Source organism: Cephus cinctus, unplaced genomic scaffold, assembly GCF_000341935.2.
Source record: "Cephus cinctus unplaced genomic scaffold, Ccin1 Ccin1_scaffold0597, whole genome shotgun sequence".
Classification (NCBI taxonomy): Eukaryota; Metazoa; Arthropoda; class Insecta; order Hymenoptera; family Cephidae; genus Cephus; species Cephus cinctus.
The window spans coordinates 1,055,794-1,071,851 of record NW_014333243.1 but is presented as its reverse complement, the minus strand read 5'-3'; the positions used below and the strand labels follow the sequence as shown (position 1 = coordinate 1,071,851).

Genomic DNA, 16,058 nt, shown 5'->3' with positions numbered 1-16,058 from the left:
AAAAATTAAATGACAAATACCAATCCCGGACTATAAATTGTATTGAAAGAAACACTGAATGTAATTGTTAAAATTATTTCTATGGACACTGATCAAGGCAGAATCTTCATCTTGCATCACACTCCAGTTTGTAACCCAAAGAAAGAATGGGACGTCGTATTTCAAGTCACGAGATCAAAAGAATCCCTTCGATCCAGTGGATAAATGGACAGAGCAAAACGTAAAATACGAACCGTATAGACTCTTTTCTATTTGATGACGTCGAAGGTAAAAGGTAGAGTGTACATATAGCCTTTTTTCAGTGGTCAGTGGCATCGGTTCTTTCAAAGGGTAACAACCACTTCGACCAAAGTAGAAGCGTCCACTCTAATAGGTCTTGGGGTGAGCGGGGGGTAGGTAGGTAAGTCGAAGCCCGATGTCCAAGCCCCCAAGCGACGGACGTTGCAGATCAGCATTTTCGAAAGTTTAATTGAAAAGCTCACAGGCAGTTTGGCAAATGCGATTCGGCGACTGTCAGCAGACGCGTTTTCCAGGAGCTACGGTCACTGCGAAGCAGGATTCTCTCGTTAAGATCCCATTTCGGGCGTAACGGAGTCTGGAATATTGTAGCCTGTAATAACAGTAAGTAGGGCGGATTCCGGTAAGCACTGGTTTGGCTGACGGGAGAGAGAATACGTATAGGGAGTTTGGGAGAGAGAAACAGAGATAGGGAACAAAGTATTTTAAGGAAGGAGAACAAGCCGCAATAGAGCGAAGGTGGAAGCAGCCGAAGGAGTCTAGCGCGAAGACTTGGGTTCGTTCCTTTATGCCGCGGCTTCTCTCAGTTACTTCCGTGCTTTTCGCGCGCCATTGTCTTGAACGTCGGCTCGCTCGAAGAGGCCGCAAAAGGCTTTGCAAACATGGTCGCCCACCTCTGACAATCCTAGATGAAAATAGGTTGCGACTTCAGAGAGCACACAGAAACTGGTCCGACCTCGGCGCCGAGCTGACTGCGTCACCCCAATATACATATAGACCATCCCTTGCAATTCCTTCTCAAGAATACCATAGTCAGGTACCTCATAGATACCTATAGATATTCCCTCCAAGGTATGAGTCACTGACCCGTGCATAAATGAACGTTATGAATCTTCCAACGAATATTCATCCGTCCTTTCTCTATCTAGACTCCCATCTATAGCTCTTTGGGTTACCTACGGCGTGGTCTAGAAATAGCGACTCCGTCTGAGGGAGAGAGTAGCGCGGTAGACCAACGCCCGGAGTATTTTCTATCTCTGACTGAAGATCAGCCGGAAATCTTTAGATCGAGCAGGAGATTGCCACGTTTCACCGAGCTCGATGAGAATCGCACGATTTACTTCACTCCCCCTATATCTTCGATAATGGATGAACTTTCATTCCTGCGTTGCTCATATTGCGACGCAACCCTTATCCGGCGAATATCCAAGTGAATCTCAAAGTACCTTTACGCTTAAGATTTTACCGGCACTAACACGGGAAAAAAGGTCAATCTACACAGTCACTTTCGTAATGTTACTTTCAACATAAAATTGACCCTTAGACTGTGCAAGCTCATCCTGACCAGAGACCTTGATCGGGCTGAAGAACAGCGGATGGAAAAGTGACTCGCGTGGTACCAGGGAAACGATTTTCTCAGGTCGAAGTGGACCAAGGGTTGGATACTGTAAGATGAACGATCTTCCTAACAAAGGGGATGACAACGATTGTTCGACGATGAGCTCCCACGTCTCAGTAGGAAGACACGAGGCAATCGATGAGTCCATGGATACCTCAGTCACACGTGGTACACACTTTGTTACAAGGTCTTCTTCATCGGCTGGTTTTCGGATTCACACTCCGAAATTCGCTTTTGGTAGATTGAAAAAATTTCTCAATTTTCAACAGCATCCAGTCGGATGATATGAATATTACGGAATTACTACTAGACTGTGCTTGACTGTTAAAATGCAGATGGGCCAGGCATTCAAAAGGGGGTGGTGAAAGGCAACGTTGCTGGATAGCTCATAGACTGCGTCTTGCTATTAAGAAATATATGTTTAGCTGCTTTGGCTCTGCATCGTCCAGACACGCCAAGGTGCAACGTGCGCAGACAGGCACCGCGTGCATTAGCATGAAATCATGCATTCTCCTTGATAAGATCCATCGTCGTAACAAACTCGTCGGAATCTCCGCGATTGTGGCAGTTAGATCTCGAGTAGGCACTCTCTCTACTGCCGCTTTATGCAAATTGCCAAATCTCCGCATAATGCCCTTCGTAATTCTGTCTGGAAGCATCCTCGTGGAAGGATGGATAGACGTTGCCAAATTGGAGAACTCGCAAGGATTTCGCGAGAAATATCTCATTCTCTAATGTCTATTATATAGGTTTAAGTATATGATATATGTAGACACAGTGCCTCTAAGGTAACAGAAGTATTTACATGTACGCATATAGATATCTATTTCGTTCCGGTATACTGGAAAGTATAAAACGAGGAACGGACTCTCGAACGTTGACAAAAGACAGTGTATTCTTGAATTTCATTGTTATCGTCATCTTTGCTTCTCAACCGTGTACGTCTTTTAGAAATGCATGCTGGTATAGCTGGTATATATGCCAGCTGCCACCTACGCTTTGCACGGGGATGTGTATAAGTCATATACATTATACACGCATGTACTATATTAAAACCATCAGTTATGTTTTAGTCTCGTCGGCTAACTGGCTGATAATTTCCTTTGATCCTACCCTTGTCACGACCTGATATCAGTTTGACATTTTACTTGCGAGGAAACACAATTGTATCACGTTTATACCACTGTGATTTATTTAACAACCCCCTTGTGCTCTTATCCCACCGAAGTCACTTAAAGGAGCACGTATACGTGTTACCGATACGTACATTCAATCCAGGCATCTCGTATTTTTAAATTTCCCGCGTCGAATCTTGATTAATTCTACTGGGGATGGAAGATTTTAAAACTTTTCAAGAAACACGAGCAATCCTGTGATTATAGGCTGTACAAACTTTTAGCATAGTTGTCATATATTTTTTACCTTTGTTCTCTTTGGTTTCCGTTACTTTCTACTTGCTATTTTTAAAACAACACCAGCGCCATCAGCTTGTCGTGTTAACTGTACGAACTTACCGAATGATAATTCACGATGAATCTACCTCTGTAAATAATTCGCGTTTCGCTTCCGGGCCGGAAGTATGTTTCAGATCAAAACAAGATTAGAGTAAAATCGATGCGACCTCCTGACAGTCGCGGAAAAATGATGAACTATCTCGCGTGAGAGAGAACGTCCCTGCGAAAGGGTTAAGGTCGGAGTTTGCCTGTAACTGTCAGGTCTACGTGTTAATCTACGTTAATTAATTTATTCCTCCATTAGTTTTTAACCTGTGTAAAACGTTTTACACGAAAAATATGGCGGATCGCTTTAAAAAAGATTATAGATATATTATTACTATGAGTTATGTTACTTCATTGAGTTTTATCCCAAAATAAAAAAAAAAAAAAGAAAAGATTCGAGATAACAAGTAGCACGAGTGGACTCTCGGAAAACGCGCTCCCTATAACATAAAGTATTAGAAATACGAAAGCCAGCCACGAAAGCTCCTTATAAGCCTGAAGTGGCTGGTTCGTGATAGGTCGCCGTCTAGATTGATCAGAAACTAAAACGAAGTGCCTTTTTAGAATGCCAGGCTTTTAAGCGTGCGATACCTATCGAAATTACGAGTCAGTCGCTCAAATCCCTTAAATTCGTAGTACGTACGTCTCTTGATGCAATTTTACGGTAAAAGTCTATTAGCCTTGTCTATCGATCTTACCTATATTTGGTACTACGTTACGTATATATACAACCTATATCTATGATCTGTATATATGAATACGAATGATGTATAACAAGTAGCAGACTGAAAATCGTACATATTTGCGAGTATTCTCACAACGTATATATATAGCGCACGAATATCGGCATTCAAGACACCAGTACAAGTGTTTGCTCCTTTCTTAATTCCTACTATAAATAAATTGAGTTCCCTATTTTATCTCTGTATAGGCCCGTGCAAGTAGTCGTAATTAAACCCACCAGTTAAACTGTTTTAAAAATTAAAAGCAGTATACTCTAAACCATTTGGCTTTATCGAAAAATCGATAAGCCATACGTAGATCAACTATGACGTTCTTGGCCATTTTTGCAGGATCCTACAAAAAACTGAGGGACATGAAAACAAATAGCTCCAAGCCCTTTTTACTTTCTCTAGGGTTGCAGTCATTGTTCCCGACCGTCTCTTACTTTCCACGCTTCTTTCGTCCCTCCCTCTATCCCTATATCATCCCTTGTCGTCAAGACGGCTGCATTCTCTCGACACAGCATCCCACCGAAGCAAGGGAAGTCACTGGAAAGTTTGCGAAAAGGGAGAGTGCAAGCTCAGTGGCAGTTGTTTTGCCAGAACCACCCCTTCTGTTAGTCTGAGGGGGGAGCGAGGGGGGTTGATGGGTCAAAGAACGTTTAATGGCTACTGAACTTCAAGTGCGTGTCTACGCTGTGAATAAATGACCAAGTTTCTCAATTGTTCTTTCTCAATCCCCCGTTCTTCCTGTTTCTCTTCCTTTTCTTTACAAGCGAAATGACGACCGTCGACCCACATTAGCCAGGACACATAAAAGCCGTCGAATCGTCCCTTACTTAACTATATATATATATATATATATATATATAAATTTAGCTCCCTTATGAGATATAGCAAAATGTACTCTGAACTATTGAGGATTGATTGAAAGATTAAGGGGATGCTAACGACTACAAAAAAGAACACCCTCAAAGTATCAATAAACGAATTCGTTGAACACTCGATCAATCCTTTACTTAAATTTAAAAAAAAAACAAATTCCTTTCTTAAGTAACGTAGGCTTATTTTTCGGCGCAGTATTGATTTGTAATAAATTAATAATATATTCATACAGGCACCCATGTAAATTCAACCTCGTTGATAATTCCAACATGAATAAAATTCATCCCTGGGTCACGAGATTTAGAGGTAATTTTTTCTTACAAAGGATAATTCTTTAACGAGTTCCGGATGCCCTTAATTTTCCAAGGGTTTCCCCGCCTATGGCAAACAGCTAAAAAATTCGAGCACGGGTTTAACGCGCTTTAATGTATATGATATCCTCCGTACCTTCTCACTGTGCCACGTTTAGGTCGTACGTTGTAAAAACAATAGCCGATTATTAATGCCAAGCGGCCGTTTGCACAGACGATGTATAGGACGTTAGGCTACGTTTATAAAGGCGCATGTTTTCTACGAAACGAGTAAAATTGTTTGGATTATAAACACGCGAGCATAAACTTGTTTGTAATGAAACTTTGCTTTACGAGTTTAACGTATATCTATAGGCACAGCTACACTCCTTGTTTTCATTGTTGATAATGCATAATATTAGTATACAGATTACAATAGGCTGAACTAACTGGAACAACCGAATGGTCTTGGAATCCAAAATTTGATATCTGTCATACTAATGAAAACTGAAACACTGTCTAAGGCATACGATTTTGTTTACAATTTATTTTTAGGAATATTAAAAATAAATTAAATGTCAAGCGATTACGTTTAATTGGTCGAAAAGAGAAAGTATTGGCGTCGATATAATTAACTGATAAAACAATTGATTACATCTTGTCCTGATATCATCCTGCATGTAATATATCAGATAGCCATGTACTACCATAAGCAACGGTTGCCCTTGACCTCGAAAAGTAATTAACTTGAACGTAGGATCGAAGCATTATACCGTGCTTGAAAACTTTATACGAAAGCACTATCGAATTTATTGGACTTTTAGGGGAACCACGAATTAACTTGCGGTCTACTTTGACGATCCGATTCCTAAGTCGTAAAGGGATCGGCTTGTGCTCTAATGTCAAAAGTAAAATTCTCCCATTCACGTGGTTATACATAAAAATTTATTAAGCGTTATCAACCGACATTCTGTAATTTACTTTTTTTTACTTTTCGATAATGACTTTTTCACAAATTGATTACACTGATAATGTGAGTTCTTATTTGTTAAAATATAATAATAGCCCCTTGCCATATGTTATACATTAGATTTCTATTAAATATGAAATCAATGATATGTATATGTATAACCATGCGTGCAAAGAGAACAGTTAAAACGTAGTTATTCATCCAGAGTTTGATTAAACTTACTTCCCATAATGGTCAGCAGAAAATATTTAATGAAAAATTATTAATGTTACTTTATAAATACATCTTTTTTCCTAAATATTCAAATTCATATATTTTCAATTTTAATCGAATGAATAACGTATATGTTATAAACTTATAATAATATTAAATTCTCAAGAAAGTCCTCATATTACTCATTGAATCTTGACTATGTCTTGTTTGATCTCAAATTTGGTTATATTGTAATTTGCCTTTAACTAGTTATATTACATTTAAATACACAATTGACTTTCGTATCCTAAGAACCCATATACCGTCTTTTCAATCGTGAGAGTAGATGATGAATAAAATTGAATGACGTCACTTCCGCAAATCAATGCTCTTTCCAAGGGTGTAATAGAACAAATTATATATACGTGTTGACTAATAATATTGCGTGTTAGTCCTCAGTAAATTTTTCATTACAAGTGACGAAGTTTATTTTATGTACAGCGATACAATTACTGTCACGTATATACAATAAAGAAATCAACGTCTTCCAAGATGTCGGTTGGTATCGATCGGTAAAGTAGATAACCATTGTATCAATTGGATGTAAGTTGATTATCTTAGTCAGGGTGGCACGAAAATACACACAAGTTCAAAGCGCAATCATTATTTCCTTCGGTAAGCCAATATTTTCTTTTATATACATCAGTACAAAGTACCCCAATAAGAATAATATTAAAAAAGGCTGTCGCTCACTAAACGAAGTATCATGCGAATCAGGAGAGCATGCCTTAAATTTAAAAATAGAATCAGTCGTGGGTTGTCTCTTATCCTATCAGCTAAAATAGTCCTTCATACTTTTTTTTTCTACTTGTGCTTGACTTGTATATTTCATATTTAATGAATGAGTGGACATTACGTATGCTATAAATACCGATTAAATAATATGTGTCACTGTCTTTGGAATTAAAGCTCGTTATAAGCCGACACTTACCGGCCCCACGAAATGTCAATGTCAAAATAGCTATTACATTGCCCAGAGTAAATGTTTCCCAACATAAATTTCGTGAATAGAATGAAAAATGAGGCATAGTGTGACGGGGAGAAGAAGAAAGAAAATATAAAACTCACCCTTGGCGATTTGCGTTGACTTGCACTTTCAGTGCATGGAAATCCTCCGCACTGTAAAAAAAAATTATTTTTATTATTTTTTACTGAAATGCCTTTCTTAAAAATTTAAAATACTTATTTTCCGATTCGTTTATCTCATGAGCGGTATATTGTTTTGAAGGGCCAGCTTCTTATGATTTTCAATGTAAATGTGTCACTTAGTATTCGCGTTATATGCATGGATAAACTACTAGTAATGTGTTGAGTAGGTTACTGAGTGTTTATAGTGTCAAAAAATGAGCTCGTAAACAACCCTTAAGAAGTATGCCACTGACATACTAAGGGATCTTTGCACGTGTATCAGTACATAGGGATTCACCCTAGTTTAACCCTTTGCGCCACAGACGGTCACTGAGTGACCCACCTTTTTTGCTCAAACTGAAATGTTTAAATTAATTTCTGACAATAAATAACGTGTTTTTTATTTTTGTATCGTCTCTAAAACATAGATAAGTGACAAAAAACTATGCAGTAATTATTATTTATTTGTAACAGTATTATAAATAAATAAATCCTCAAAACAAGTGTTTTTTATTGAAAAAAAAAAAAAATTCTGATTAAACTATCGACAAAATCAAAATGACGTTTTAGATACTTATAAAGGACAACCTAAAGTATATTTCAGAATTTCTTGAATTGCCATTCGTACGTTGTTTCATTATTACAAATTATTTTTCATAAAAATCAAGTAACATTTTTCATTTTTATCCGCCATATTGGGCTCCAATTTTGAATTGTTGGATTTTGAATTCAGCTTCGTAATCAGTGACCTCAAAAATCCCCCGAGTACCAAAGTTAAAAAATGCATGGCTCAAAGAGTTAAGTGGATCAAGTGTAGTAGATAAACAATTCCAAAATAAATTTGACAACAGCCGTATAACAATAAGACGAGAAACGTATTGGATGAAAATCTAAAAGCATAAATCCGAATCTATTGATTAAGTTTAGTTGTACTGTTAAAGATAAAGTACATAAAAAACTTAATTCTTCGAATCCAATCGATAGATATCTACCTCACTCGAAACCACATGTATACATATAGAAATATATATATATACATATATTACCTACAGTAAAACTTAATTCGATCTCGACCTCGTTACCGAGACAAAGACTGAGAAATATCAAGGTAATTAAGAACTTGAAAAGACAAAAGGAAACTAAACGAAATCGAATACCAGTTACCCTCATTCGACAAGATACCGGATCTCAGCCAATTAAAATGTCTCACAAGAACCTCGCGATCGTTCGGCCTTTGTAAATTCGACAAAGCAAAGAGAATAAGAATTTCTTTTAATGTCGATTGCAAAATAAAAACAAGATTACATTAGGTATAAATATAAAAATCCTATAGTAGATACTGTATCCTCGTAAGCTTCCGTCCTAAACCATAAATCCTAAAGTAATTGAGTAATTTCATTGTTTCTTTTTTCAATCAATTAAAAATTAAAGTAAAAAATAATAACTAAAATATCAATTTCATCAAAAGCTATAAACGTCATAGTAACAATATTATATCCATATGTTTATTGCAATGAGGGGTATAGCGATCGTTATTTTCTTTTAATAGGAAGTTGCATAGCCTCAGGGGTTAGCTTCAGGCTGAATACCAGGGAAGGACGTGGTGACTTGCGCGGAGAAGCTCTGCAAGCGTTTTGGTGAATATTCGCGGCAATAAATATCGGTCGCAATTTCCCTAGAGAGATATATATATATATATATATATATAGTGAACGATAAAGAAACAGAGAGAGAGAAAGAGAACAAAGATGGGCAAAATTCTAGTAGGAAGAAGAGCCGACGATCTCGTTAGGGTTTTATATATCGGTCGCAATTTCCCTAGAGAGATTAGCCTCAGGGGTTAGCTTCAGGCTGAATACCAGGGAAGGACGTGGTGACTTGCGCGGAGAAGCTCTGCAAGCGTTTTGGTGAATATTCGCGGCAATAAATATCGGTCGCAATTTCCCTAGAGAGATATATATATATATATATATATATAGTGAACGATAAAGAAACAGAGAGAGAGAAAGAGAACAAAGATGGGCAAAATTCTAGTAGGAAGAAGAGCCGACGATCTCGTTAGGGTTTTATAGGTTGGTGCCCAAGAAGAAGACCCTCTCATTTTCATTTTATTCCTCCTGCCCGCCCTGTTATATATTCCATCCCCTCGGTAAGAAGCAGTGCTATTACCCTGTGGTGTAACCGTATTTCAACATACTCTCGTACGAATAATGCCAATTGAAAATCTATTTACTTTATTATTTAATTTATTCATTTTTTTGTTTAATATCCCGATCAAATTAATCTGCCCGTTTGAAAAATCAATAAAATCCGATATTACCATTACCATTATTATACTTGTGCCTGGGATTTATCATGTCTGTGATAACTGATAAGAAAAAGCTCTCGTGTCAATAATAAGTATAGTATAAAACAATGTAATAACTAAGGTGTACTAAAGTGAAAAAAAAATAAATATAAGGCTAATCGAAGTACTACGTGAACGACTGGCAATCGTAACTTGGAATTGACAGTTAATTTCTGTAAAGCAAGTAAATTTAACGCGACACACGGCGCGACGGCAATACCGAGTCACGGCCGTAGTTACGCTTGGTGAAGTATCAAATAAATCAGGGCTATCGTTAGAGGGTGGTCGTATCACGAGAAAATCGAAATGGTGGCAACGTTGCTCGTATAACGGTAACTGCTAATAGTTACAGCAGCGAGAAGACAAAGTAAATGTGCCAGATCGCAAAGCTGGAGGATCTTAACGCTCGCGATGTTATAATTGCTAATTTGTATTCCATTAGCTGCTAATTGCCAATATCACGCCCCTTTCGTTACGTGCGTCGCTCATCCTTTTTCATCAACATTTTACGAATTAACGATCCCACCGATAAACGTCCATTGTATCGATACTGTATTAAGTGCAGGTAGAGTAAAAATAAAAATAATAATAATTCATCCATAGCATACGAATATTACAATCGTTGCGTATAGTATACGCGAATGAAAATATATTACTTGATACAAACCTTCTTTTCACGAAATCGACGTAAAATTAATACGCATCACCCTGTACATGAGAATCAGAAGAGATTGACCTGGAAAAATGAGAAAATTCTAAGGGACGGTAAGAGAGAAAGAGAGAAGAAAAAAAGATCACACGTAGTCGCCCAAACGAGCCACGAGAGAGCGCCTTGTCATTTCTCGATGTCTCACCATTCTGTCGCTGCGAAGCTTCGCGTACTCGCCTTAAGATTACACGTTCCCTTTGTTTACGATCTTTTTCACCCTTAATTTCTAGACAGCCACGTCATTCCTTCTCCTCCCCTACCCTAATCAGCACTTCGCTCCACTATGCTTCTCCCCCTCGACCCCTCGTCGCGGACGCAAGGCATTTTTTGCTCTAATTAACACGGCACAGTCGTCCTTTAAAAGCCACCCCTTATGACGCGGAACGCGTTCTGCTCTCCGGTATTTTGAAAAAAATCTGTAAAAAAGACTAACGTACGAGTAGTGTTGCTGTTTAAAGGCATTCCTGCTGTTGAAACTTGACAATACACACCCCTCTACCTATCATCGTCTCGCAAAGAAACTGCGTGTCTCTGAAGGTGGAGACGGTAATACAGAGAAATCCCAGGAATCGTACTCTGCGAATCGAATATAAGGGTAGCTACGAGATACGGCTCTGGATTTTCACCGTGCATCCATACGAAAATCCCTATGAGATTTTCCGATCACTTTGACTCCTACCGACTCACAATAAATCACTGAGGTATTGGCCTCCCTATAAATAGGGATGTGTAAATATCCTCGAGGATAAGGGGTGATGGGTACTCGTTGATTCCCGTGATAAATTTTCGCAAAAATTATTGACGGAGAATGCAACGTTTATCAGGGTGAATATTTAAGGGTGAAAAATCTTCTTACACGACTGTATAGTTCCGTACCACATGTATAGATATAGCTCTATGCACCTTTCATGTATAAAGAATTTATTGGTTGAACCCTGCGATGTTACGTAGCTGGGTAGAAGTGGCACAGAAGTAATATATATGATTCGAGATAAAGTCGTGTTTCATACACGTGAAGCCATCCCCATAATGGCCGATCCGAAAAAGAAGTCATTATGATTCTGCGAGACGCAGCTCTGGCCAGGACATAACCTTTAAGGGTCGCTTCGACGAAAACATCTACACGACATATCAAACCACCCCTCGAGACTCGCTCGTCGTTCTACCTCGTAACAGCGGCGAATCTTTTGACCACATTTTTGGATAACGATGCGAATATCGATCATACGTCCGTTTGGCGCACGCACATTTTTATCGCATTTTCTCAGCCACTTTCTCACTCCTGAGAATCCGTGTAATCCTGCAGACAGCCGGAGTGCAACTACCCACGGGAAATCGATTTTTTTTTTTTTTAATGTCTTGTATCGTTACTTATTTTCTATTTGGTGAATCGCCACCCGTCGAATTACGACAGGAATGAAACGTTCGAAGCTTGGATTTTGTAAAGATGTCTCCGGGTAATTTAAAAGGGAACTCATAGTAAAAATTAAATACAGGTATACTGGTACTTGGAGAAAAGTTATCGAGAACTGATTATAGACGCTCATTCGTCTAGCGTATAGGCAGATATAGGTACCCTACACTGAAAACTGTATTATAGATCACTAAAGATTTCATGATTTAAAACTAATCATAGGCTCCCTCTTGGATCTTGGAGCATTTTATCAAATTCCTATATACCATAATCTATACGAGATTATTAAGTTCGTTCACATGGGAGCGTCTGTCACTTCGGGATTGAGTTTATTCATAGATAGAACATATCGCAATAGGGATTTACTACGTAGAGAGTTACAGGTAATAACAATGCTGGGTTCATTGACAAAAAGTCAAGATACGCGTTATGAGAATATAATGAAATAAAAATAATAACTTTACGAAATTTTGTTCCCTCCCGCAATTCTTTGTCATTGTTATCCCACGCGTAAGTCCGCGCATGCGCTGATACTAATCTACTGCAATCTCGCCGTGCTAATAAATCGTCAGTAAATGTCGTGTATCGGGAGCGAGGCTCGTTTCGCAAGAGGCTTTCCTATCCGTTGAGCTTCGCGAAGTTTACAGGTCATAAATATTCTAGAGTGTTACCGGAACATCTTTACACTCTTTAACTTCTTTAGTCGATGTCTCAGCGCCTATACAACGTAACCGCCAGGCCGGCTTGGCTGGCTGTCTGGTACTTGACGGTACCGGCTCCACTTCGGACCAAGTCTCTGGACTTTCGAGAGTTCGGTAGATAGTTCGACGTCGTAAATAGGCTTGAATTATTCATGTTGGAAAATAATTCATAAAACGGAAAGGGCCTGGCGGGGCAAACCATCCTCCGCTTTAGCTATCCGAACTACTGACGCCCAAACCAGGGCGAATTCGCGTGAATTACCAAAAAGTGAAAAAGGAAACAAGAAAAAGTTTAAGGGAAGAAGGACGAGGTACCCGCGCGAAGTTACATTCGGATTTAAATATGTAATTGAGTCTTAGAGATTTCTCTAAAATTTCCCTGACATTTTCACGCTGTATACTTTTAAAAAGTTTTGCGATGAAAAGAGACTTTTATTTCAGAATCACCTTATTCGTCCATATATAAATTTATACATACAGCTATATATGTAACGAATCACGGAAGCTTTTCCAATCGGCTAATATCTTAGCTTTTCTCGGGTATCATTTCGTTTCCCAAGGCATCGGCCTAGGGTTGAATATCGTACCACTAGCCTGGAAAAGATTCCGTGTATCGAATTTATTTCTGAATTATTTAATATTTCTGGCTTATTGTAATTTTCTATAGCGCAAAGTCTCGTGACCCTGGAGACCTAACAGAGAGAATCCGCGTGTTCTCGCTTCTCGGGAACTCGTGTATCGTCGCGTGTATTGTAACGTGTTCGTCTCGCTTCTCGAGAGTTCACGTATCGTTTTGCATTTCGTATTTCGTATCTGGTATGTTGTATATTATATTTTGTATTTCGTCAATGGAATCTTGTTAAGATTATTATTTCACTTGTTTCGGAATTTCGTACTTGTTAACTATTGCATTCTAAGTTTGTCCTGAATAAAAGGACCGTTGTTATTGTTTTCTATATCGGGTTCTCACTCTTCTTTCCTGGCTACCTTACCAACACCTTGGCGTTCCCTGCCCCTCTGCCATTCCCTCATCTGAGTTAGTTCGGTTGCCGTACTCTATTCTTTTCGGGGATTTTCGTAGTCTCGTTACGTGACGCAACGGTGCGTCTGGCGCCCAGTCGGTGACTTTCGGTATCGCGTCCCGGGGGAATAGAGCATTATATTTGTGGCGTAAAACGCGTCGGGATAGCTGCGTCTCGGCGAGTAGACTTTGGGGTTAGATTACGCTTTAGTCTCAGTTTTATAGCACTGGCGAATAAGTTGAAGTATAAAAATTGCGTCACAATACATATACATAGCCAATCCACGAATGAAAAACAAAGCCCAGGGGACTCTTTTGTATTGACACTCATAAAAAATAGACCCCTCCAAAATACCTTTTACTCGTGGCTGAACCGTATACCTAATGTTACCAATATTTGTACAAGAAAGTACTATATTGTAGTCCTTTCTTGAATTTACGTAACATTTGCCTAAAATAATCGTACGCCACCCCTGACTTAGAAAATGTGTTATAATTATAGCGGTATATATATTTACCACTAATCGATAGCATAATCAGCTTTAGATCCGGTCAATTCATTAAAGTACAATTCCACGTACGCTTTGCGATTCTTGGAATAAAATTCCATATATTTTTTTTTATGATTTCATACATAAACCCACTTATGCAACCGGTCCTACAGATACAAGCAACGATAGGTATAAGTACCTACGTATCCATATGTAACAGTTCGACATGTAAAGTTTGAAAACTTTGAAACGATAAAAAATAATAACACACTCCCACATGTTCTATGCGGTTGGGCCTAAAAAAATAAGCAATTCTAACAATTCACCTATATCGCTCGCATAACGTATCAACTTTTTAACAAGATATCATCGCGACATACCATTTTGCAATACGTTACATTTCCTTCGTGGCGCCCTTGTCGTACAAAAACGAGAGCGAATTACGTATAAAAGTAGCTATATAACATAGAGGGTGCGTGATGCGGTTACGGTGAATAATGAAAGAGCTCTATTATGATTCGCGCTCGTTCCACTGGCAATTAGGTCTAAGCATATTGGTTATAAACTGAGGTATAAATGGAACCAGGAGAATGTTCCGAATTTATGTATACACAAAGCATAAGTATATATATCATAGTTATTATATATGTATCTGTATATATATAGATAGATAGATAGATTAAAGGAACTGTTACTGCTCCAAAATCCTAGCCTACGTAAGTTCGTTCTTGAGCTTGATGGGAGAGCTTGAAAATTCCTGAAGCCAGAGGAGGGTACGACCTATCCATTAAACCTAAATAACCTAAATAACCACAGACCTTCTATCATTCAACGGATCCGTTTACCCAGAAGAAATTCTTCGGCTCGTCGTAACCTGCACGAAACTTTGAAAGCCAATTCAATTACTTGTATGGATTCTCGTACGCACACGCGTGCGACTAAAGGCAGATAAGATCAATTGAATATTTATTGGATCAGTGAACAAAAATTTGCAAAAGAGTCATTTTACCTCGAATACAAAAAAAAAGTAAATTTCATAAGCACGAACTCCTGGTCCCCAGCTCCTTGGCTGACGTCAAGTGTAATGGTCGTATACAGTGACGTAACGTTTCGTGATAAAGCTTTTTGTCAAGCTTTTACGTTAGTACCGGTCTGTATATTTATGTGGAGAGTTATTCGAGCGAGAAAGATTAAATGATAAAACGAAGCGGAAGTGGTCGGACGGACATACATACATAAAATAACAGAACACTCGCGAGACTGACGATGTTATCACTCGCTAATGAGAATGGACTCTAGAATTGAGGAACATGGGATCGATTGATCGTCTAGATCAATAATGGTCGCCATTCGCACACGTGACCACGAAAATTGCGTATTGCTATATATATCTGAAATTGTATCACGTAACCCAAGAACCTCTGCACGTACCCGAGATAAATTAAAAGAATATTACTATTTGTAGTAACTATGTAAAAAAAAAAATATGATAAAAGCCTAATCGCTAACTTTATATAAACTTGATAAATTTGGATTTGTCGATTTCCAAAAAAAAAAAATTAATCAATTACGCATAGACACTTTTCCCAACCGTCTATATATTCCTTTTTCCCCTGCTGTCTATTTCGAAGCCCAAGGGAGCAACCGCCGCTTTTGTTATTTCTAGTCACCCCAAATTCTCACCACCCAACCCATATTTAATATATCGACCCCGCTTTACAATTGTTACGTGACGAAAATTGGATCATGTTTCACATTGAAATCGTCTATAAAGTGATAACCGTCATTGCTACGAAATAGCGCAATATCGATCGAAGCTTGCGCGGGAGATTCGATTGCGAGTTAAGTTCTTTTGAAATCGACACGATGGATCCGTGAAACGATTTTCCTATATTATACTATACTACGGTATACAGATATAGTGCGATACGCTTTGTATGCATCCGCAAGGTGATATTACCTAGTAGACAATGACGTAAAGATGTAACCCCCC

The 16,058-nt window shown here is 38.5% G+C and overlaps 1 protein-coding gene across 10 annotated transcripts in view; it reads right to left on the bottom strand.

Annotated features, from left to right (window-relative positions):
• LOC107269064 (neurexin-1) overlaps positions 1-16,058 on the bottom strand; it is a 192,801-nt gene that overhangs the window by 166,198 nt on the left and 10,545 nt on the right. For all 10 annotated transcript variants that reach the window (XM_025086238.1, XM_025086239.1, XM_025086240.1 and 7 more), the window contains exon 2: positions 7,323-7,373. In XM_025086238.1, the coding sequence (XP_024942006.1) occupies positions 7,323-7,373 (51 nt within the window). The remainder of the gene's footprint in view (positions 1-7,322; positions 7,374-16,058) is intronic.